The 23,969-nt window shown below is 46.0% G+C and overlaps 1 protein-coding gene across 1 annotated transcript; it reads left to right on the plus strand.

The window, feature by feature from the left end:
- Window positions 1–1,332: 1,332 nt before the first annotated feature.
- FRMPD1 (FERM and PDZ domain containing 1) lies at window positions 1,333–23,766 on the plus strand. The gene is made up of 15 exons (XM_065740645.1): window positions 1,333–1,433; window positions 1,726–1,883; window positions 3,049–3,151; window positions 3,281–3,326; window positions 5,582–5,689; window positions 9,184–9,279; window positions 11,951–12,076; window positions 13,189–13,308; window positions 13,578–13,714; window positions 15,296–15,422; window positions 15,811–15,906; window positions 16,749–16,931; window positions 17,355–17,502; window positions 18,163–18,978; window positions 20,197–23,766. The coding sequence occupies exons 1-15, from the start codon at window positions 1,333–1,335 to the stop codon at window positions 22,494–22,496; spliced, it is 4,665 nt and encodes a 1,554-aa protein (XP_065596717.1). The 3' UTR covers window positions 22,497–23,766.
- The last annotated feature ends 203 nt before the right edge of the window (window positions 23,767–23,969 follow it).

Here is a 23,969-nt window from a genome sequence, read left to right on the forward strand (position 1 = left end):
AGATGGTTATTGGTTTTCTCAGCTGTGTTAGTTAAAGTATTGCCTGCAGACAAAGGAAAGTCATCTTTCCCCTCTATTCAGCACCACTGAGGTGAATCATGATAATACTGTCAGAACAACTTGAGTGGATACAATCTGAATGACAGGAAGCTTGCATAAATGCAAGCTCAAGAATGAAACACGGGGGCCACAGAACTTGTTGTCAAGTGAAGATAATAAAGTAGAATAGATGTCCTGGTTTTGAAGATAAAATGGCAAAGCAGATGCCTCAGCTCAGAGTAACATCAGTGGGAACCAGTTTAGGCTACCCCCCCTTAAAGGTTGGATATTTACAGCAAAAATGACTATTAGCTTTAATCCCATAACCACCAGTGATGTTTTTTCTTGGAATGTCTGTCCATGTCCTTGGAATGTAATGAATATGTATATGCTTTGCCTTTAAATATATAGTCTTTTCTCTCTTCGGGTTGCACATTTGGTGAGTGATCCCCATGCACCCAGCACTGTAAATAAAGGGAATACTTGCTTGACATTGGCATGTGAAGTTACTCCGTTGGTTTTCTCAGCTTCAGAGGCCATACCTGGAGTATCACGTCTAGTTTTGTGCTCCCCTGGGCAAGAGCTGTTGGAGAGACTCCTGCAGAGGGGCAGGACCATCTCTCCTATGAGGAAAAGCTAAGGAGCTGGGACTGTTCAACCTGCAGAACAGAATGCTTGGAGGGGGACTTTATTGTTTTTTCTAGATACCTGATAGGAGGATGCAAAGGGGATAGAGCCAGGCTCTTTTTGGTTGTACCCTGTGGCAGTGCAAGAGTAAGTGGGAACAGACTGCTCAGGAAGTTCCCTCTGAATGTCAGGACTGTGCAGGTGACTGAGCAGTGGCTCTGGTTTCCCAGAGAGCTTGTGGAGTCTGCCTCCTTGGAGATATAAAGCTGTCTTGACGTGGTCCTTGGCAACCTTGCAGTTTAGAGATCTCAGTCATAGGAAACCTCATTTTTTCCTTCTTGAGAGAGCTGAATCACAGGATCCACAAACCATGAGAATGGACTGCAGAGATTGATAGCTCATTCTCTGCTGTTAGCAGTTAATGCACTTTAACCACCACCGTGAACTACACTAATGCACCAGGTAGGGGAGATAGATGGGCAGGAAGAACCATTGTGAGCATTAAAAGTGTTAACATACTCCTTGAAAGCATGGGATTTCCCCAGGGTGCTAATTGATTTCTTTGTTACAGAGGAGTTGTGAGCTGGTAATTCTGAACAGTGTCTAGAAGATGTTCTTGATGTTTTGTGATACTGCTTTCCTGTTATTTCTGTCACTTTCAGATAAATGGAAGATTTGGAGACTAACTTAATCCAGACACGCAAAGCATGTAGGATAGAGCAAATGGTAGCAAAATGGCTTCATCGCTCTCGGGATGGTGCATCCAGGTAAACATACCTTTTGTGAGTGCGGTATCTGTTGATCACTTTTGATTAGAGACAGCATGGGCTTGTTTCCAGTGGACATGGAAAGCCACTGCTTGCAGATCTCTCTCATTTTTCAGTTCCTATTTGAAAATATGCATTCCCTAGAAAAAAAATAGTTTTCACCCATAGGTACCTAAACAAGTTCTGACCTTTCTGTGCGTTTGAGCAGCCCATTGAAAGCAAGGGATCTGTGTACGCTTTGATAAGGTGTTTTCTGATTGTATCTTACTATCACTGGCTTCTTGTCTCACAGTGGCAGAGTGTCCGTGACAGACATCAGCAGTGATGGCAGTGGCCAGACTTCCAGCCGTGTCAAACTCACTGTCACAGTGTACAAAGACTTGGTCCTCCATCACTACGGCTTTGAGATTTGTCCAGACCTTCCTCTTACAATTGCATCTGTCACTGCAGGTAAGCACCACTGTCCTCTCCTTACAAGCACCTGTGCAGAAACTTGAGCTGTCCCACGTGGCCTTTCTGACACCTTCCTACCAATATACCTCAGTTAGCTTGTTGAACACTGAGGAAAAAAGCCGGCATCCTGTGTCATGCAAAGCACATGGACATCTCTCTCTTTCTGATGGCGCAGAGGAAAACTAAATCTGAAAACTAAATCTGTGCAGCTTCCCCGTTAGTGTATTGACTGCACTCAGACTCAGCTGACCTTGCAGGACATGAGATGCTTGAAAGCAAAGTTCTTTCTGGTGTTGAATCTGAAATGACAAGAAATAGTTTTATCTAATCTTACAGTTCTTACGCTGAGGTCACATTGCTGAAAATAGTGTCTGGACTTAAAATGCTGAAGCAAGGAGAGATCACTGCTACAGGCAGCCCATCCCAATTTCTGCGTAGGTCAAGCAGATCAACTCTTCCAGTTACAAAAGGATAGGGCTTAACTCTGTTTTTAATCTGTTTTGGCAGTTTAGAATGAAAAACTGCAATTCTGTTTTTTATTTATTTATTTTTATGGATACACACCAGTATCTGCTTTGCATCCTGTTGGTGTCAGTGTGGCATAGAGAAAGAACATGCCCAACCTGGGCAGAGTAGGTGGTGTGGAGAGGGTGGCCTGGGCTCAACCTGCAGCAGACTGTGTCAATATTATGACCTCTTCTTATCAGCATCCCATGTGACACGGGGCTAAATCAGTTGGGAATCTCTATGGGTAAGAAGTGGAGAAAGAGGTTTTCTGTTAGACTTTCCACCAGTCTCTCCCAGCGAGCGGTGCTGCAGACAGTCTGGGGATTCCTCTCAGTCACTCTGCAGAATTCCAACATTTGTGAGCATTCCTATGGCTTCCAAGGCACCCACGTGTGAGGGCTGTGTGATGGGCTTTGACAGTGAACAAGATGAGCATGAGAGCATCCCTTGGTAGTTCAGCAGCAGCATTTGGGGCCAGAGACAAGGTGGCATGAATATGGGCTGCATGCATCAGCTGACAACAGAACCCCAACCCCCCCCTCCTTTTTTATTTTGCCACTCGGAGTTGCTGCAGCAATTGGGTGCTGGGTGGGAAGAGGAGAACTTGGTGGAAGGTCCACTGTCACATGATTGACAGCAGGCTGGTTGCCCACAGGGAGCACTGCGGATGGGAAGCTGCTGCCAGGTGACCAGCTGCTCCGGATAAACTCTACCTTGGTGGAGGACCTGTCCATTGAACGAGTGGCTGACATCATCAGGTATGGTCTTGACCATGTTGCACAGACAGGGGGATGAATGCTGGGAGGTGTGGGGACCAACTTTTTCCAGGGGTTACAACAGAGCGGGCAGCTACTGACTCTGGCTGACTGCATCTGCCTCTGTTACAGGGAGGCTGGTGATGAGCTCCTCCTAACTGTCCTGCGCTGTACGTCGGTAAGTGGCTTCTCTTCAGCACTCTCAGCAGCTCTGCTTCCTGGCCTGAGCAGCCCTAAGGAGTTTGGGCAGCCAGGCTGGCACACAGGATGCTCAGGCCTGATGGAAACCATGCAGGAGCTGCAGGGGACCTTGGCCTTTGTGCATGCAAGTTTCTTTTGACAAGAAATAGTGGTAATGCCTCACAGCTCCGCCAGTCAAAGGGCCCCCGACCCCTGCAGAACTTGTCTTGTGTGGATGTTCATTGGGCGATGTGGAGCTGGAGGCACCCACACTGCACAAGGCTCAGAATGTGCCTGGCCGTGGTTCTGCATTTGCTCCTCAGGAGCCGACAGAGCCCATCCATGGGGAGCCCTTCTCCCCAGGGCCACAGGAAACTGCCCCCAGCACACCATGGGCTGTGCCAGATCACCAGGTACAGTCCAGGTGCTACCCATGTGCTGGGGTTATCAAGGAAGCTACCTGTATCTCAGGATATGTAAGGCAAATGGCAGTGTGGGCCAACCTCCCCACCATCCCATGTGGTTCCTTGAAAGCTCTTGACATTCTCCCAAACCTCAAATGCTTTCCCACATTCTTTCTGCATGCAGAAAAATATTTATCCCTTTTTTTCTCTCTGGGCTCCACCTGGCTACTCACTACAGCCTGAGGATTTCCCCTTGTTTAGTTCAGCAAGTCTGGGATCGAGGTGAGCAAGGCAATGGCCTGTAAATTCCTCCCCTCATTTTTACTCCTCCAGATCGCTCCCAAGCAAATAAACCTGCTTGTGCTGCCTTAGGTTGTCCTCCCCTGCTCTATTAAGACCCTGGTGCTGGTCCTACTTTGGGAAGAGAAGCCAAATTTTAATACAAAGCTTTGGTGCAGGTTGCCTGTTCCTACTGTATAAGCATCACCAGCAGAGATGTACTGCCAGTGTAATGTGTGTGCCAACACGGATTTCAATGTGTGTAAAAGCTGAGCTGCAAAGCTAGGACAAAATCGGGTTTGTGTGCTTTTTGGCTTCTTGCAGTGTATGAAGGTGGCTTGTAGGGGACTTTTTTTTTTTTTAATTCTAGAAATGTGTTCTGGTGAATGTTTTCATTTTTAATTTGATTGTTTTGAGGTTTTGTGTTTTGATTTATTTTTAGAAACTGGAAGAATGTCATGTCTCCTTCAAAAGAGTTGCTGGAGCTCCCAGGCTTACGGTCATGAGGTTTCTTAGCCACTTAGTGAAGATGCATTAAGGACAAAGCTTCTTAAATATCTTCTTACTGCTTACAGTTCCCCAGGTGTTCCCATTCCACAAATATACGCAAAACCAGAGCATCCAGGGAAGTTTTAGACAGTAAACGCTGGCTTCCCATTACTTGTTTAATCAAATCTCCCTTGTCTAGTGTATCACCCACCAGCCTTGCCTCTGGAGAACCTGCAGAAAATGAGAGTTACAGGACCTGAATGTCAGCCAGAAAGGGGATATGCAACTGCCTTCCATAGAAAAAGAGATTAGGGAAACCTTTTATGGGATTTGGAAGAACTCTTCGCAGGCCATTGTGCACTGCTGAGAACCCTGACATAGGTGTGGGTTTGGGTGCTGCTGCATGGAGCAGGGGCTTGTACTCAGTGTTCCTTGTGGGTCCCTTCCTGTGATTCTGTGTGAGATCTCTTGTGAAGGTGTCATGGTGGAATCCTGTGTTCCTGTGACAGCAGTGGGAGGACATTAAGTTGTCTTTTTATCCTTGCAGAAGGTTTTGTAAACATTTGCACTATAAGAATATGTCTTATAAAAATCCCATCAGAGCTTGGAGGTGCTGCATACATTGCTGTGCTCATGTGATATTTTGAGCGAGGGTTTTGTTCTGTGACTGTAGGCACTTTGTAGGTGATCATTTATAGTACCGTGCAGCCCTGAATGTTGGTGTATTTAACAGTCTTTCTGCAGAATCCTGGTTTCATTGCAGGAGTTGGGCAGATGCCTAAATGCAGCAGCTGTGCAAACATGCTGTCAAATTAAGAACACACATATCGCATGTTTGTCCACTTGCTGCACAGCTGGGTTTGTGCACTGAAGGCAGTCACTGTCCTGATAGAGTCCTGCAGCAATCCTGAATTGCATGGGAAGGTTAGAGACTCCTACCATCACCTGCTCCTGTAGGTGTGAAGTAGTGTGATGTGGGCAATACTGGGATCAGCCCCAGTCCCCTGCCTTCACAGTGGACCATTGGCTCTTAACATAGCTGCAACAGGCTCAGCTGACAACAGTATTGTTATTTTTTCAGGGTGGGCCGAAGTCATCGTTTCTCACTGAGGAGAAGAGGGCAAGGCTGAAAACAAACCCCGTGAAAGTGCGGTTTGCAGAGGAAGTGCTGGTGAATGGACACGCTCAGGTCAGTGGGGCATGGCTGCACCTGAGCTCTGCATACTGGGAAGAAACAGCTCACATCCTTTGGCAGATGCTGGGCTGGGTCAGTATAACTGGGAGCCCCAAAGTGGCTCCACCCTCACTGTGGTAGTCTGCCTTGGGTATGCATCCGATCATCTGGTCCTAGCTTGCTTCTTGGGTTCCTTGGTGATAGGGGGAAGTACGGGCATCTCCAGAGGGATTTGCTTACTTGGGCTAATGAAAAACTGGTGTGCATACTAATCCTGTCTTTTTGCCACCATGTGAACTTTCTGCCAGCATTACACTGTTGTGCTGCTGTTGCTGTGGTATGTAGTTAGTAGTCATCTCTTGAGTTGCTGGGTTCTCCACAGTAAACCTGGAATGAAGTTTGGGCATGACAAATCCTGATACTAAAGATAAGAGGTAAATCCTGCTATTGATACCAGTTATTTTTCTGCCAAAGAATCTGGATTATCCCTCCCAGCCTTCAGCAGCTTTCAGATACCATTCTCTTCAGAGTGTTTGGTACAGCTAACTTTACTTTGTAGTTCAATTTAGCACGATAAGTTCTCAAGCTAGAGTGGCAGCTCACTGTTGTTCCTAGCCACTGAAAGGTCTCCTGCAGAGCATTCATGGCTTCTGTGACCACCTGTAAGATGAGGCAATCTGTTTTGATGTGAAACAAGACTGTGGCTCGCTGAGAAGATGCTGCAAATTTATCACTGGGTCTCTAGGACTGGTAACAGATGAGCTGGGTAGATGTGAGCCCACAAAAAGGAAGCAGTGAGAATACTTGCAGATGATTCTGAAGTAGAAACAGCTCTTAAATATTTTCCTTTTGTGTAACAAAGTTCAGTGATTGGGAAGAAATGTGCCTCAACCTTACCTACAGGTTAGTGCTGTTCAGATGATAAAATCATATAAAATCAGATCTAATTATAAATGTATTTATTAATTTGACTGTGCAGTGATGATGAACCAGCCGCTAGCACTCCTGTCTCTGACCGCAGGGAGCTGACCTGACCCAACTCAGGCAAAACTGTCTCAAACTCTTCTCTGCATGCATCAGGATGGAGGGGCAGCCAGCAGTGACAACCGTGAATGTCACAAGACTATTGGACAAGCACAGTACAAATTCTCTGGTACTTGCATGTCCTGACTCTGGGCATGTCAGGACCCCTTCTCCTTCACTGGCCTGCTCTCCAGTGCAGGAGAAAAATTATGGCCTCTTTGGAAAAACAGGATTCACTATAGGCAACAGCTGCTTTGCTTGTGTGATTCAGAACTACCCTCCTTCTCAACGAAAGCTGTATTACAGCAAGCAAAAAAGACATTATGACCCTGAAAAAAACTGCAGAGACTCCTGTTTCATTAAGTGATCTTAATGGAGCATTGCTAAATGATTTCTGTGACAACTGGAAGGAGCCAAGAAGCTGCCTTTTGCAGTTGAAACATGAAACCCCAGTTCGGGAACATAAATTGTTGATGAGCCTTGTTGCTATCAAGCCTCCATTTTATGTTGCAGACTCAGTATGTATTTCCATATAGCTGAATGATATGATATGTAAGATCAGGGTCCCCTGGGATGATGAGGTCAGCCTCAGTGTATTACTAAGAAACTGTGGGTCTATTTGTATCCTGGAGTAAATCAACCATGTACCAGACAAAACAGGACTGGGATTCAGACTGAAGTGGTAGCAGAAGCTTTCAGAATGAATTCAAAATAGTCTGTCAGAGCCTGCAGAAAAGGAGAAAAAACTCATCTGCATATTCTGGCCAGTTGATTGGATCTGACTAGAAAAGCGGTGGTATACCTAATTTATAAGTAAATATATATTTATAAGGTGTTGCAAGGCAAATGAAACACAGGAGAGAAAATCCTGAAAATGCTGATCTCAGCCTTGAGACTATCATGACAAGCAGATTGGGGAAACTTGCTGATTCAAGAACATAAGAAAGATGTGCTGCTGATTGACACGTCCAAGGGTGAAGGAGTAATCCTTCTCAGTACTGAACAAGACCAAGACTGAAAACAAGAATGAATGTGCAAATGACCTCTACTAAAGAAAAAATGTAGAGGTCTGAAGGCTACAGCTCTAGATAGCCCCAGAATGATGGTGCCTTTCCCAGAGCACACAAGGGAGCTGCTTTTGCTGTGGGAGTCGTTGTCTTGTTTAATACATTTAAGGCATATTTCTAGAATCTCTGGTGACATATCCTCTTCTTTGGGAGGTTGCAGCAATGTATCTCAGGGGGATGCTCAGTGTAGTACCGCTGTATGTTTAGCTGAATCTTTCAGCCTTCTGCTGGCATAGAAGTGGTATCTGTTGTAGTATGGAGGGTTTGAGTAGCTCTTGAGTTGAAGGCATGGCTGCTGCCAGTGGGAAGGTGTCACTGTGGGGCCTTAGCACAGCCTGATGCCTGTATGTATTTTCTGCAAGCCACAATGAATACCTGAGCCATGTATAGCTCTTGAATTAGCTACAGTATTTTATAGTATTTTTATAGTAAAGTATTTGTTTTGTTCTCTTGTTCTATCTCAGGAGCGCAATTAGGAAATAAAGCTTACTGATATAAAAGAAAGTTGTAAAAGCAGAGAAAGATTTTCATTTGACAAGCATAAGGAGTCAGCTCGTGCAAACCTCACCAAGTTCAAAACATCCAAATTTATGAAATAAGAGGTGTGGCCCCCGTGGTCTGGGGCATTTGCCAGTATCAGAACAGATGGGGTGATGATTGCAACCCTATGGAGAAGCATGTGTGGATGTTAACAGGTGAAAAATGACATGTGAGGTGGCAATGTTGGCTGCAGCCCAGAAAGATTGTAATGTTCTGGACTGTATAAAATGAAGCATGGTCGGCAAATTGAGAAAGGTGGTTCTCCTTTAACATTCTGAGACCTTGCCTGGAGTACTCAATTAAGCTCTGGAGCTCCCAGGGAAGGAAGGGCATAGGCTTCTTAGTGCAGGTACAGTGGAGAGCCAAAAAAGTGATCAGAGGGCTGGATCAGTTCTGCTATGAGGAAAGATTTGAGAGAATTACGGTTTTTCAGCCTGGGGAAGAAAAGTTTCTGGCGACACCTTATAGCACTCTTTCCCTACCTAATGGGATTTTAAAAGATAGATGGAGAGAGACTTTTTACCAGGGCCTAATGGTTTTAAACTAAAAGAAGGTGGATTTAGATTAGCATAAAGAAGAAATGTTCTACTGTGAAGGTGGTGAGACACTGAATAGGTTGCCCAGAGAAGCTGCGGATCAACATCCACAACTGAAAGTGTTCAAGGCCAGTTTGAATGGAGCTCTGGCAACCTGTTCTAGTGGAAGACATCACTGCTTACTGCAGGGAGACTGGAACTAGATGATCTTTAAACATATTTTTCATCTTAAACCATTCTGTGATTCTGTGATTTGTATAAGGATCTGTGTCAGGCAGAGCAGCCTGGTGCCAAGAGGCCTGATGTCCAAGGAGTAATTAGTGCTGTTTCTTTTGTTCCACAGGGGAATTCTCTTCTTTGTATGCCAAATGTTCTCAAGGTATACTTGGAAAATGGGCAGACAAAAGCTTTCAGGTTCGAGACAAACACTACTGTAAAGGTAATGATGCTTGATGTCTGATGTCTTTGTTCTCACAACCTCTATTCAATCTAGCTGTAAGGATGCGTGTAGACTAAGTTACAACCTCTTGGTTTCACCGGCCAGCTGGTGCCAATTGGATTGCTGGCTGCTGATGATCAGGCTGGATTTTTCTTGCCACTCCTAAAGGGGAAGCATTACTCTGGTTCTCAGTTTCCTTCTTAGTAACTGATTTTCACATAATTTGTAGGATCTTGGCTATGAGACCACTACAGCTGAAGTCTGATTAAAGTTGAGTGTCCTAGTTTCAGCTGGAACAGAACTGTTTTCTTCAGAGTGTCTGGTATCATACTATGTTTTGGTTCTAGAAGAAAAGCAATGTTGATAACACACCACTATTTGTAGTTGGTGCTAAACAGAGTTGTATGGAGTCAAGGCCATTCTCAGCAAAGGGCTGGTGGAGGGTGCTCCAAGAAGCTTGGAGGGAATAGAGTCAAGACATCTGACTTAAACTGGCAAAAGGGATATTCCTTAACGTGATATAATGTGGAAGGACTTTTGAAGGGGGTAGGAGTTATCTTGCACTCTTCCACTGCTCAGGGTGCTAGCTGGGCATTGGTGGGGGGGTGGTGAGCAATTGCTTGTGTGTCACTTGTTATATACATTCACAATCTACTTTATTTATTTATTTATTTTCTCTTAATTCTGTCCTCCATGCCGCTGGGAAATGGGGAGAGGAGTGAACAACTGTGTGGTCATTAGCCATCCACTCAGTTAAACCATTACACTGAGCAAGAGGACAGAATCACAGAACTGTAGGGGTTGGAATGGACCTCTAGAGATCATTGAGTCCAACCCCCCTTGCCAAAGCAGCTCTCTAGCCCAGGTTGCACAGGTAGAAGAGCATATGCTCTTCTTTTAAGTCTCTGAAATGCTGTACTCAGCGTGGAAATTTACATTTCTGAAAACATAGAGCAAGAGATCCCATACGGAAATAGAGCATAGGCAGCGTGGGAGAGTATTGATGTTGATGTCTGCTGTCTTGAGAGGAGGAACAGTGCTCCCAAACATTCAAATCTCTGCTTGCATTCTTGTCCCTGTTTGAGATCCACTTTTATCTCTCCTATCTCTTTTAAGCTTCATTTGTGGTAATTGTTTTTGTTAAGCCTGGTTAATTAAGACTGCAGGCTCATCAGGGACACCTCCTCCTTCCTTCACTTCCCATCTTTATAGGGCAGCTTGCTTGAAAGACTGACAGATCAGCATCTGTCCATACAAACTTTGCTTTCCTAGGAAACAACTTGAACAAATACATAGGAGTAGGCTGTTGAGTATAGCACTGATGATGTGTATACCCAAAAGGGAGAGCAGTTCTCCTGACTGGGACATGGAGAGTGGAGACCAGGTTTAAGTGCTGTATGAACTCAGAAAAGTTCAATTTTGTATTGTTATTTAAAGTTCCTGCCCATATTCCAGCCTTACTCCTGCATTGGTGGAAATATCTTCCCTTCACAAATGTGAAAAGTAATGACCTCCTTCAGATGAAAAGTAGCACCACCTTCCTAAGATTGGAAGCATCGCAGAAAAGTTGATAATAATTCTCTTCAAAATACAAGATGCTGATTGCTAGATCCATTAATGTAACATTTTCCATAATTGCCGTGTTTAGAATAAGGCCTACAAACTGTGTTTTTCCTGCCTGTTTTTATTGGAGTTCATGGGCTTTGCTTATGCATGTTGATGGTAGGGCATAATTTGTTCAAACGATATGTAATGTTGTGCTGGGGAAAAGCTGCTGATAAAAAGATGTTTAATAAACAAACATTCTGGAATCAGATTGAAAGAATATTCAGGGGCAATGTAAGATTTTATCTGTAGTGCAATTAAGAGTTTCTGGAAAAAGAACTTGTCTACTTCATCCAGACTTTATAGTAAATCATTGTGATCTCTTGTGCAATAAAGTCCCTGCAAATCTTGTAAAATTCCTTTGTCATCTGGAGGAAGAAAAAAAGAAGAAGAAAAGAAAGTAAATAATGAAATAAAGCATGAAGCTACTAAGGAAGTAACGGTGACTTGAAAGGAGATATGTAAATTGCTCATCTGCAAGGAGTTTGCTTGTAAAAGATAGATTAATTACTCATGTTTGGCTTATCTCTAACCTGGAACAGCTTTCCTCTACAAGAACTGAGTGGAAACCCTCATTGCTATTTTCACAGAATCATCCCAATTTGTAAAATACTTTCTGAAATAAATGTTTTTCAAAGTTCCTTTGTTATTTGAGATAACAGATGAGTTAAACATTTATGCTTACCTCATAAGGACTGAGCAAGTTGTAGGAATTCTTTTCTAATTTGTACTCAGTAAAGCCATATCTAATGTTTTCTGTTTGCCAAAAACAGACACAGTAATTTCCACAGTGCTTAGTGTAGCAACAGAATTCTCCACACAACCAGAACACGTCAAATTTGCTGATGGAAACCTTTGTTACTTGGCTGTCTTGATGGGATAATGCAGCTGGTAACCACCAAGCTTACACTTGGTATCACAGAAAAGCTTAAGTTTAGCTGCTTCTCTTCCAGTGCTGTCCCACATGGCTTTCCAAGGCTGGCCAGAATTGTCCACACTCAGACTTTCCATCTACAGTAACTGTATTTAAATTCTGTTTGACTGTCTGTGTGCTTTCCCTTCCCAGGATATTGTTCTCACCTTGAAGGAGAAGCTTTCCATCCAGAGCATCATGCATTTTGCCCTTACCCTGGAGGAGCAGTACAACGCAGCAAAGATCCATCTCCTGCATGAGGAGGAGCTTATTGAGCAGGTGTGGAGAACTGATGGTCTGGCCTCACAGCCATGCTGTGGGCAACCAGCACAAGTGAGCTGTGGCCAGGGAGGTGCAGAGGGGGTTGCTCTGCAGGTGTCACAAGAAGTGGTCTTGGCCCTGCCCTCAGAGGTTCTTGCCTCTTCTCTCTGTGTGAACCCAAGCCCGCTGAGAAACAGCACTTTCAGCTGCAACTCTATTGAGTTGAACCCTTTAGAGAACCTTCAGAGCAGTACTCGTGGGCTGGTACAGCTCAGAGCATGTAGAACAATTGTGGGACAGATGTGGTTTTAACCACCTGTCAGATCAACACTGTGGACAGGGTCTGTCTTAAAATAACTGGTAGTTCCAACTTGGAACACACAGCCACGTGCCAACCTTGATTAAAATCCTAATAGAAATTTGTGTTCTCTGAACAGGTTAGCTCTGTTAGTAGTCCTGGGCTAATCTAACTTAGGAGAGTGTACCTGCTTGGAAGTGAGCACTACTGGTTGATGATCTGCCATCACACGGAGAGGCTAAAGCGCTAACATCATTCTCCCTTTGAGCACATGTGTAAGAGTTTTTGTGGAGGTTCTGTTGATGAGCCTGTACTGGATTTGTCCAGAATAAAATATGCTAACATACAGTCCAGGGGCCTTAACACTGTGTTAACAGTTGTTGATGGTTGGACTAGATGATCTTGTAGGTCCTTTCCAACCTAATGAACCTATGAACCTATGAACATAATGATTAGGATTCAGGTATCTGCTTTGGGCTGCAGTGTCTTAGGACTGAACTTAAAAGCAGAGAAATCTGCCCCTTCCTTTGTGATTACATATCCTCGAAGCCTCTGTCATGAGTGTGCTGCAAGCATATAAGATTAAAAGATGCTAATTAAGTTGTGCTGTCAGATGACTTTGATGCTACCACAGGGAGGAAGAGAAAAGCAGAAAAAGAATCAAAGCTAGAAATACAGACACTATCAACATCTCCTTGTATTTGCTAAGAATAGTGGCTGATCCACCATCTTCCACCTGCCAGTGGCTTGGAATGATTTCTTTGAGCTCATGAAAGCTAGTATTTATGGAGGGACTCCAGCAGTTGTGGCTGACTGTATTTGTCCATTGCAGGTTGTCCAGAAAAGAGAATCCCATGACTATCGATGTCTCTTCAGAATTTGCTTTGTCCCAAAGGACCCCTTAGACCTGCTGCAGGAAGACCCAGTTGCCTTTGAATATCTCTACCTACAGGTGAAATTGAGACATTCCATAATTCAAGAATAATAAATATTTTTCTATCCAGTTCTCATTTCCACTTTAGACTAAAGCGTACTTTTAGCCTGTTTAACTAAACATGAGTATGACACACTGAGCATAAGCATTTGACTTGAACTTGGATTTTTAACGGAATGAGATTGATATGAACTTGATGATTCCCTCTACATGGTCCACTGCAGTCATACCAAAGGTCTTATTCTGGCTTCTTAAACTTCACACTAACTCAGCTCTGTTTGTTTCAGAGCTGCAGTGATGTGCTTCAGGAGAGGTTTGCTGTGGAAATGAAATGCAGTGTGGCATTACGTCTGGCTGCTCTGCAGATACAGGAACGGATCTGTACTTGTGCTCAGCCACAGAAAGTATCTCTGAAGTATATTGAGTAAGTTCCAGATTTTCTCTGCTATTTTGTGGCTAAGCCTGGCAACGGTAACCAACTTTTAGCCCAGTGCTTAGTTCTGAGCAGGAGTCCATCTCTGACACAGAGACTACAGTCTGTTAGTTTTGACAGCTGTTTTAATGTAAGGTAACTGCATGAACTTCCCTGTCTTTAACCTGCTGAACTCCTTGGGTTATATGGGTAGCATAACATCTGGACAGAGGGAGTTTCTAATCTGCAGCTACAAACAGAGACATAAAATTGCAAATCTCTTGTATAAACTGTACATGCTTACCTGGACTGCTTCTGCCATTAAGATTTGCATGCTGTAGTTTAGATGCAATAATCACCAAATTTGCACAGCTGGTGCCCTAGATCCATTCACCTGTCATTACGTTGTGCATGCTCTGAAAACCATCCCTACTTCAAGAATTTGTCATGGCCTGTCATTAAAAAATGGGCATTTGTGTTGTAACTGCTCCACCAGCCAATGCAGCACCACTGATTCCATGTGTGTTGTCAGGGAAACTCAACCAGTGGAGTCAGTGGAGCACAACAAGCAAGTTCAGACAAGTGCAGCATTCTGAGTTCCTAGATGTTTAACACTTCAACTGAGTAAACTCTTTAGCAAAACATATGTGCCATATTTTTGGGTCTGAGGGACCACAGATGTTGAAATGTAATAATCTTGTAACCAAAGTAAAGTGAGTGCAGAGACAGAATTTTCATCCTCTTCATGGCAAAGACAGCCAAGACTATCATGTGGACTGAGATGGTCTCCTGTGTGACAGCAGAAAACTAGGCGTTCTGCATGAGAGTGTGTGCTTCTCCAGTCCCATCTCCACATGCGGTATAAGCTGCACAAAGGAGTGAATTCCAGGGTGGCAGTCATATTGCATGATCCTTTCTGACCCATCTCAGCACCCTGATGCTCTGAGTACTCTGAGCCTTCGTCCTTCCTTGCTGCTGCCCTCCAGCATGCCCCTTGTATCTGTGGGATAGCACAACTGGAGCTTCCTTGGCTCCCCTTCCCTGTGCTGGTGAGACCTCACCAGGAATACTGCATCCAGAGATGGAGTCCTCAGTACAGGAGAGATGTGGAATCACTGGAGCACATCCAGAGAAGGGCCACAAAAATGATCCCAAGATGAAACACCTCTCCTACAAGGACAGACTGAGAGAGCTGGGGCTGTGCAGCCTGGAGAAAAGAAGGCTACAGGAGACATGGGAGCAGCCTGTCAATATCTAAAGGGGAGCTACAGGAAAGAAGGGGACAGACTCCTTAGCAGGATCTGCTGTGACAGGAGAAGGGGAGGATATGTTTACACTAGAATAGTGAAGATTTGGATTGGATATAAGGATGAAGGTTTTTACAAGTTGGCAGGGTAGTGAGGCACTGGCACAGGTTGCCCAGAAAGGAGATGGAAGCCCCATCCATGGAAACATGCAAGGTCAGCTTGGCCCAGGCTCTGGGCAACCTGCTCGAGCTGTAGGTGACCCTTTTCATTGCAGGCAAATTGGACTAGATGGCCTTTAAAGGTGCCTTCTTACTCAAAGAGTTTTGTGATTCTACCTTTCTGACAGAAGAGACTGGGGAATTGAAAACTTCATCTCACCAACTTTGCTTCGAAACATGAGAGGAAAGGATATAAAGAAAGCCATCAGCTACCACATGAAGCGGAATCAGGTCCTATTGGACCCTCGTCAGAAGGTAGTGCACATGGCCTGGGTTCCAGGTGCCTCCTGGGATGCCAGCTGCATTTCTCAGTACCAAAGAGGGCATGTCTTTCCTCTTTGGGTCTCCTCAGTGTGTGACCAGTTGCTTTTTTTCTTATCTTTTTTGTAAGCTTCTCTGCAGCACACACTCTAATTTCCCTGCACTATGTGTTCTGGTGTGGCTTGCTTGTACAGTTGCCAGATGGTAATGGTGGTAATGTAGTATTGTCCTATTCAGATCTGTAGCGTGTGCAAAGCAAGCTAGACATGTTGGTCAAATACTGAATCCTGTATGAAGAACACTGTCTAGCTTATAGGCTACCTGGCAAACTTCACTCTTCTGTCACGTTTTTTAATAATATTTCTTCTCTTGCAAAATGAAGCATATGCTTGCAGCAGTCCAAGTGCGCCTGAACTACTTACAAATACTGGGAGACCTGAAGATGTACAATGGGAAGATCTTTAATGCCACCCTGATGGTATGAGTGCTGTTAACTGCTGTCACTGAGTTTTGTCATACTGTCTTACTGCCTCCACTGCGCATTGCTCATGCAGAGTACTTGGGCAATAACTGGAAGGACAGGGTACCACAAGCAGTTTTAACCCTTTTTCTTCACATCTTAACTGTAACAAGGCTCTGTCTTAGCCACAGCAAACCTTATGTAAAGCAGAAATTCCAAATTATTTTTCTAAATTGGCTGTTGATGCAAGACTAGCAGAACAATGTTCTTGCTGGAGGGTTCCTGGTTTCTTGCCAGTCCCTGCACTGGTCCATAATGAGCAGTGAGCCACAAGCTGCTTGCACAGAGCACTGAGCAGTAGGTGGGCCTGTACCAAAAGAGGACCTTGCTTATCGTTTGCACTAGTTTTTACACACCTGTGCAAATTTACGTATTTTTTTCTAAATAGCATGGGCATGGAGTTAACTCATTTTTTCAAGTTTCTGATGCCAACGAAGTGTTGACATGTCTTCTAAAACCGAAAATGCTGCCTGAAGTTTCCAGCCAGCTCCAGTCAGTGTCACTGGGCCCACCTGGCACAGCAGCCAGGGTAGCAGCCCGCTGCTGGCTGCCCCTTTGGATCTGCTAGCTGGCTGGTACAGCTCTGGGGCTGCCAGTCTTGGAGACATGGGAGCACATGACCTGGCAGCCTGTAAGCACCGAGATGCTCGCCTTGCTGCTGGCTACACCCAGTTGGTTGTAATGGGAGCCCAGTGTTAGGATACCACACAAGAGTGGGTGGCTGAGGAGTCCCTGCCCAGCCCAGGCTAACAGGTTCCTGCTTTGGTTCTGTCTTAAGATTTGATCTTTCTTCCTTTCAGCTACAGGACAGGGAATCGTATGTCGCCTTGCTGGTGGGTGCCAAGTACGGGGTGAGCCAGATAATCAATAGTAAGCTCAACATTGTAACCAGTCTGGCAGAGTTCACAAACATCAGCAGGGTGGAGCTTACAGAAGAGTCAGAGAGAGTGAGCATGGTGAAAATCTACCTGCAGGATCTGAAGGTGGGTGGTGCTCTCACAGCAGCCAGCACATGGCAGAGGAAAAGGGCGGCTGTACTGTTGTTGTTTTTTTTTTATTTTGTTTTTCAATAATCTAACAATAAGTTGATGGCATCATTAAGTGCAAAAGGCTTAGAACAGCCTCAGAAGAGAAGGTTCTTAGGAAGAATACAAAACTACTGAAGAAAAGCAATTATTTTTGCTGTGCTTTATCACTGAGACTTACCTAAGAAACAAAATGCAACAAAAAACAGTTTCTTTCTGTGTTTCTCATATGGAAACAGTGCTGTGCAGCTGTGGCAGTATGAGGGAGAGGAAGTGTCTTTTCAGTGTGTGCCATATATCAGCAAATGGTGGTAAAAGCCATGTTTGTTCTAAGATTGTGACTGCTTTCTGTCTCCCCTTCCCTTCCTTCCCCCAAAAAAGCTGCTGACTCTGCTGCTGGAATCAAACAGTGCGAAAGATCTTGTCTGCCTCATCGTTGGCTATTACAGACTGTTTGTGGATGCAAATGTCTCCATATTTACTTGGGGAGAGAAAAGACAGCAACTACACCGTGTCTCAGCTGAAGAAGGTTAATTTGCCAAAGAATGGGGAGGAAGTGGGTTGATGATCCAGTGGTAGCAGTGTCATTCCTTCCTGGGAACAGTGCCATGCTAGTATGGTAGCCTGGGAGTGCGCAATGACATCTGCAGAACGTTGAGTGTCAGGCTCACTGCCAGCACTGCCAGCTCTCCATTAAACCCAGATGTATTAGGCTGGGGCAGAGTGGCAGAAATCAACAGCTCTTCCCAGGGAGAGGCCTGTCAGTGGAATGCAAACATGTTACTGGGCACTTGTGCTCTTAAACCCAACTCCTGAGCGACCTCTTCTGCGCTGAGGCCAGGTGAGGGACAGTCGTGCTATCTTGTCCCTTGTCAGAATAGCTCTGGTCCCACAGGGGTTGCAGACAGTCTTCAGACTGCAAGTTGTTTGTCTGCTTTTCTGCAGCTCCCCTTGGTACTGCTCTAATGTAAAACCAGACAGAGCAGGCAGGCAGACAGAACCAGGCCTCCACTCACAGGTTATGGCCCTGCAGGTCAGATTGCATCTTTACATGGTTTACTGATGAGCAAGTGTGGGCAGAGCTATCTTGGCTTTGAATCACTGCTGTGTGGCCAAGTTTTTAACCCTTTTCTGACTGTGCCCCCATGCCACCACACAGCACAGGCTGACAGATGTGTTTAAATCACAGGGTATGAATCTCGAACTTGCAGTGATTCCGAGGACTCATGGGAGCAGGATTCCTCCTCAGAGCACTGCTTGGGCACACCTGCAGCATATAGCAGCACCAATCTTGCGTGTGAGAAGGAGAAGCTGGAAGAGCTTCACAGTCTGGAAAAGGACAGCACAGAGCCCCAGACTGGAGGAAATTACCAACATGATAGGGGTGACAATGCAACAGACAGCACATCTGATGCTTCTGATTCAGCCAACACAGAGAGTCGAGGGTTTAAGACAAGTGGCTCAAGTGACTCAATGGATGCATTGGAAGAAGATGAGTTGGAAGCTTGCTCTACCTCCAGGCCAGAGTTTTTCCACTTCTACACACCTACTGTGCACGAGATGAACAGCTTGGACAAGAGCTTCTTCCCTGTTTGTGCTGCAGGAGGCTCTGGCAGAGCAGAAGCCAGAGACTTCTTCTGTTTCTTGCAAGTTCCAGAAGCAGAGGAACATGGGTGTAAGCACAGTCCCTCTGAGCAGAGAGGAGTGGACATTAATGTGTCTGTGCTGGGGAACAAGCTGTCTGAGAGAAACTCCATGGGCTATTACAGCCTGTGCTGCAGCATATCACCTTCAGGAAGTGTGGAGAGGAGCAGCATCAATCACAGCCATGAAAAAAGTCCTTGGAAAGACAAGTCTGCCCAGGAAGAAGTACCCTGGGGAGCAGAGCAGGTGGCAGAAGCGAGTGATCTCATTTTGGAGCCACCCCTGGGCTTTGGTGACACCAGCTCTGAGGAGGAGTTCTATGATGCTGCCGACAGGCTCAGTCCTCCTTGTTCCCTGGCAGGTAAACCCTCACTCACCTTCTGTCCTCTCCTTCTGTCCTCCTGGGCTAGGGTGATGCTCAACTGCCATGTCACCCTGCTGGTAAGGATCATCTTCCAGCTATTCATCCTGTTCCTGAGTTTTCCCAAGATTTTTGAAGGACCTTTGAAAAAGCTGCTCTTTCTCAAGTAGAATTCACAAGGCTGTCAGTGGTTGTGCGTACAGGGCTCAGAGCAACAGCATTGCAGGGAGATTTGTTATCACCTCCAAGGACTGGATCCAAGAAAAAGTCAGTTTTCAAATGACCTGGAAAGTCTCGAGGTTTCTGCAGGCATCCCAGAATAGGAAGCTATGTTACTACCTGATTTGGAAGCCAACGCGCTGCAGGACTAAGTTCTGTGCAACTTTCTGCATAGGCTGTCTTTGGTGTTGAAGAGGGTAATGCATCCCAAGTCAGAGTGCAGGAAAGATACGTGCCCTTGTACAGGCAGGTGCCTTGATGACTGGCACTTCTGCTGCCAGGCTCTGCCTTCACACCCTTCTTCCTGCTGTGGGACAGCTAGAAGTTGTAAAACCCAAAGATCGAAAGTAACCTAGGGGTCAGAGGCTTGATCAGCTATATGGGTCGCTCCCTAGTAATTGTGTTTTCTCAGAAAAGTGAGGATTCCCACTCTGAATTAACCAGTTCTATCAGCATTAAGTGAACGTCAGAATTCATTTTGTGCAGTTATAACCATGTTGGCTTTTGAATTCATGTGTAGTGACTATACAGTGTTCAGGCATAAAACTGTAACCTCTGGATATTTTTATGATCTACATACTCAGGCTGGGGATTTCTGATAGTGTTTCTGTTCAATCTGCCACTATACACAATAGAATTCTGCTAGTGTCACCAAACTTAACTTGAGAATTACAGCTTTATATGCAGTCAGATCAAGTCACTCCAGCAGAAGCAAAGTGAAAGAATATCCAGTTCTCTTGGTAGCTAATCCTCGTCTTCAGTATTCATAGCTACAGGTCAAAACCTTTTTTATTTTTCTGTCGTTTTTGACACAGCTCGTTCCATGTCAGTACATGACCATAAGAGATGCTTTCCTTTGGCACTTGGGAGGCAGGCGCTACTGCCAAACATTTCCATCTGCAACTGCAGGACTTAAGAGCTTTTTGGTGCCTGAGAAAGATGTATGTGTATTCTGCACCCTGGGGCCATTTCCTGACATACATGTTCTTTCTTTGCCAGCAGGCTGCCAGACAACATCCCAAGAAAGTACAGAGGATAACTTCATCCTAAAGAAATCAGGATGTTACAGCCTGGGAGAAAACTTGTTATCATGGCAGACAGCAAGAGAGAAATGTGGAGAGGAGAAGCAGCTGATATATTCCAAGAGCCTGAGGAAGAGAAGGTCTTTTCTGAAAACCAATTACACTTCACAGGTCACTTTCCCATTGGCTTTACCAAGCTCTCAGCAGAGCCGCTGCTTCTGGCCACCCACATCACTGCTCCCTCCTCAGACCTCAGATCCACCTTCTTCGGAGAAGGACACAGAAATGGGAACACCTGCCCCCCAGGCCCAGAGAGACACTGCTGGCACAAACTCATCCTCTGGTGTGATGGAAATGGAGCCTGACACCATGGAAACGAAGTCAGTGACTGATTTGGTGGTTTATTCCATTTCAGCTGTTCGCCTGCAAGGTGACCACAGGGCAGGGAGTGCAGAGGGGAGTGCAGATGTTGCTGCAGACCTGGACAAACTCTGTCCTGCACATCCTGTACACCAAACTTCCCTGTTCCAAGAGGAGGCCGAGCACCTTCCCCAGGAACAAAGCAGTGCTATCCAGGAAAGCCCCACAATGAAGTGGCCAAGTGATGAGAACTGTGTAATCACCAGGAACCAGCTAGCAGGACTGGAAAGGGAGCGTGATGTGTTGGAACCTAAGCACGAGGACGGCAGTGTCCCCCTGTTCCAGGGCCAAGAGATTACCTGCCCTGCTAATGAATGCACTCTGCCTGCTTCATCTTGTGGTGCCCTTCCCCATAGGGTGGCCAAGGACCAGGATCTGCTTCCCACTGCTCGGAGGCAAGTGGCATGTGAGGAATCTGTCCTGTCTCCCTGTGGTAAAGAAGGAAAAGCTAATCTTGACAGCTGTGCTGATAATAGGAGTGACAGTGCCTTGTCACAGGCAAAAATCAGACAAGCACTAAGCAAGGAGGTCTTACAGAAAGTGCACAATAAAAATCATGTGGGTTTTTCAGATGCAACGCAGCTGTTAGCAAATGGCAGCAGCAGTTCAGGGGTTATAGCTTGCCTCTCCTTGCTCTCATTTCAGGTTAGGTCAGACCTAATATCACCTAACCCACCTCAGAAGAGAGGACATGACCCGCTAGAGCTTTTGGACTCACAGAGGACCACTGTGTGTGTGGGGGATGATACCGTCAGAAAGGAGATGCAGACATCATCAGGTATACTGCCTCTTGAGAAAGAATTGGAAAGTAAGCATGGGATGGTTGAAGGGGAGCCCAGAAAAGATGCAGAAGATGTGGCTTGTGAGCATCCTTGGCCTGTTCAGACTCCTTTTCTTAGAGAACAGTCTGCCACAGCGGGGAAAGACTCTCTCAGAACCAGAGAGCTTTCCATCCCAGACCCAATTTCCTTGGGCTCACTGGGGAAGACAGAAGGAGACTATGGGGATTCAAATAGCTCCTTCCTCTGCTTTAATCACAAAAAGGATGAGCAGGCTGCTGCTGGATCCACCACAAACAGGTATTTGGGATTTTCTGTGATGAAGAAGACATCAGCACAATTTGGGATGGACAAGTGCAGTTGTCAGCTGTCCTATGTCAGCTGCTTCCATAGGCCTCATGAAGACAGAAAGCAGGAAACTACCATTCCCACGTGCAACATGTTTCTGCAGCCCGTCACTACCCCACCATCCACCAGCTGCAGCCTTCCTGGGACCCCTGTGGGTAGTTACCCTGTTACCATTGCTTGGGACAGGGCGCTGGGCCCTGAAGTCCAAGCCCTCAGCCAACTGAAGGACCAAGCATGGACAAGCCCTGCAGATTTTCCCTGCTTCCTAGCCTACACTACAGAGCTCCAGGAGGTTGTGGGGAACCTCTCTGGGAACCAAGCAACCCACCTGCAAGATCGATGTGCAGAGCAGGTTGCTGAGAGTAAAGATGCCCTTGGCTCAGCCTCTCAGGACCTGCTGTCTAGTTGCAAGGAGCTTCTGAAAACAGAGCGTCCACTTGAAGAGCTGCAGGGGGTGTTGAAGGTGACATTTGACCACCTTGTTCAGCTGGCAGTGGCCTGCTTCCAGGTGACGCATTGCCAGCTATGCAGGCAGAGGCAGCAGGAGCTCAGGGCTGCACTCATGGACGTGGTGGGCACCTATCACCAACTAGTGCAGGCTGTTCACCAGCAGCTTCACAGGCAGGGCTGCCCAGACCTGGGTACCACGCTTCTGACACGCCAGCACACAGCCCTTACCACTGCCATGTTTTGCCTCCTGCAACAGTTCAGGGTGCCTCCATTATTGTGACAGGCCAGTTAGTGAGTGTGGAGGAGCCTTGCCTGGTTTCAGTCATGCATCACCGGGCTCTCCCATGCAGGACGTTTAACCCCCACAGCTCAGCAAATGGTCATGGAAGGGCATCTCCATGTGTCAACTTCCAACAACAGCTGCCTAGTTCAGGGGTGGCCACGGAACAGAGTGTGTGCCACTCCAGCTTCGCTTTATCTCATGCCATGTACACAAGTTCTGCATAATGTGCAAACTCACAGAGCACTTCATAGCTTATGTATGTAGCCTGGGATTTGTCTGTCAGCCCCACTACATCTTGCCAGTCAGATAGTGTTGTCCTAGCCTTCTCTGTCACCTGTGGAGCACACACCCCAGGCATAGATGTAACCAAGCAAGCTCTGAAGGAAAGTGAGATCACATTCCACCAAGGAGAGCTGGACTCTTCTGCCTACCCTCTGTGGCTGAACAGTGATGGAAACCACTTTGGGAAAAAGAATTACACTGTTTATCTGCTTCTCCTTGCAAAGGCAGAGAAGTTTGTTCTAGGCTGGGGATGCAGCACCATATCCTTTCCTTCTGCTGTAGTTACTGTGTGTCAGCCTTATCTATTTACAGTTGTTAATGCTGAAGAAAGTCCCTAATCAGCAGCTCTTCCCTCCCCACCCCATCCTCATGCTAGCCTTGCCATGATATAGCTACCTAATGATTCCTGTCTTCCAAAAAAGGGGATAAGTCTTGAAGACAGAAGTGCCAACTTTGCAGCTGTTGACATAACCTATTTTGCCAGCCTCCCTTGAAGGCACACCACTTTTCCTGACCTTCCTGTCAATAGTTGCATAAAGTGCTAGGTACCCTAGCTAGATATGAGCTGTTAATCCTTAAACATATCCTAACTGAGTACCTCTAGTGAATGTGTGCTTTCTAGTGCTGGGAGCACATCCTCAGCAATCTGGTGGTAAAGAGGGTTGCAGCAGGTCCCAGACTGCTGGTGTCTGACACAGGGATTTGTTTGGGAAGGGTGATGCTTGCAGCAAGTCCCTTCATTTGTGTGCTTGGTATGGAGGGGGCTGCCCAGGCAGCCAGCAGGCTCCCAGCTAGTTCCAGGGGAGGCTAGCTCCCTACATGCAGCACGTGAAAGATGGAGACAGCTGAAGAGGGTTGGGGGGCTGTGGTGACATGCTGGATGGATGCCCTAGTGGCACTAAGGGCCCCCAAATTAAAGAGATCATAGAAACACAGAACAGCTTGGGCTAGAGGGGACCTTAAAGACCACTCATTTGTAGACCCCTGCTGTAGGTTGAGGCTGCACAGCAACCTGTCCAGGATGGGTCATCTGCAGCTGCTCTGCCTAACCACGGGTAGCCTGCTATCCTGGTTTCAAAGGTCAAAGTGCTTTCAGCCACATGGCAGAGTAGTTGAATAGTTCAGCCAAGCAGGATTTTCTGACAGTTCATCGCCTGCATGTGCTTTCAGCTAGCGTATGATGATGCT

This window comes from Cyrtonyx montezumae, unplaced genomic scaffold (assembly GCF_038088225.1).
Source record: "Cyrtonyx montezumae isolate F1298 unplaced genomic scaffold, pur_monq_1.0 scaffold_29, whole genome shotgun sequence".
NCBI classification, from domain to species: domain Eukaryota; kingdom Metazoa; phylum Chordata; class Aves; order Galliformes; family Odontophoridae; genus Cyrtonyx; species Cyrtonyx montezumae.

Excerpts from the sequence above, each read along its gene's own strand:
- FRMPD1 (XM_065740645.1), top strand. The coding sequence starts at position 1,333 with ATGGAAGATTTGGAGACTAACTTAATCCAGACACGCAAAGCATGTAGG. Across the intron at positions 15,907-16,748 it reads TCTTTAATGCCACCCTGATG|CTACAGGACAGGGAATCGTA; the intron begins GTATGAGTGCTG and ends TCTTCCTTTCAG. Across the intron at positions 17,503-18,162 it reads CCGTGTCTCAGCTGAAGAAG|GGTATGAATCTCGAACTTGC; the intron begins GTTAATTTGCCA and ends TTTAAATCACAG.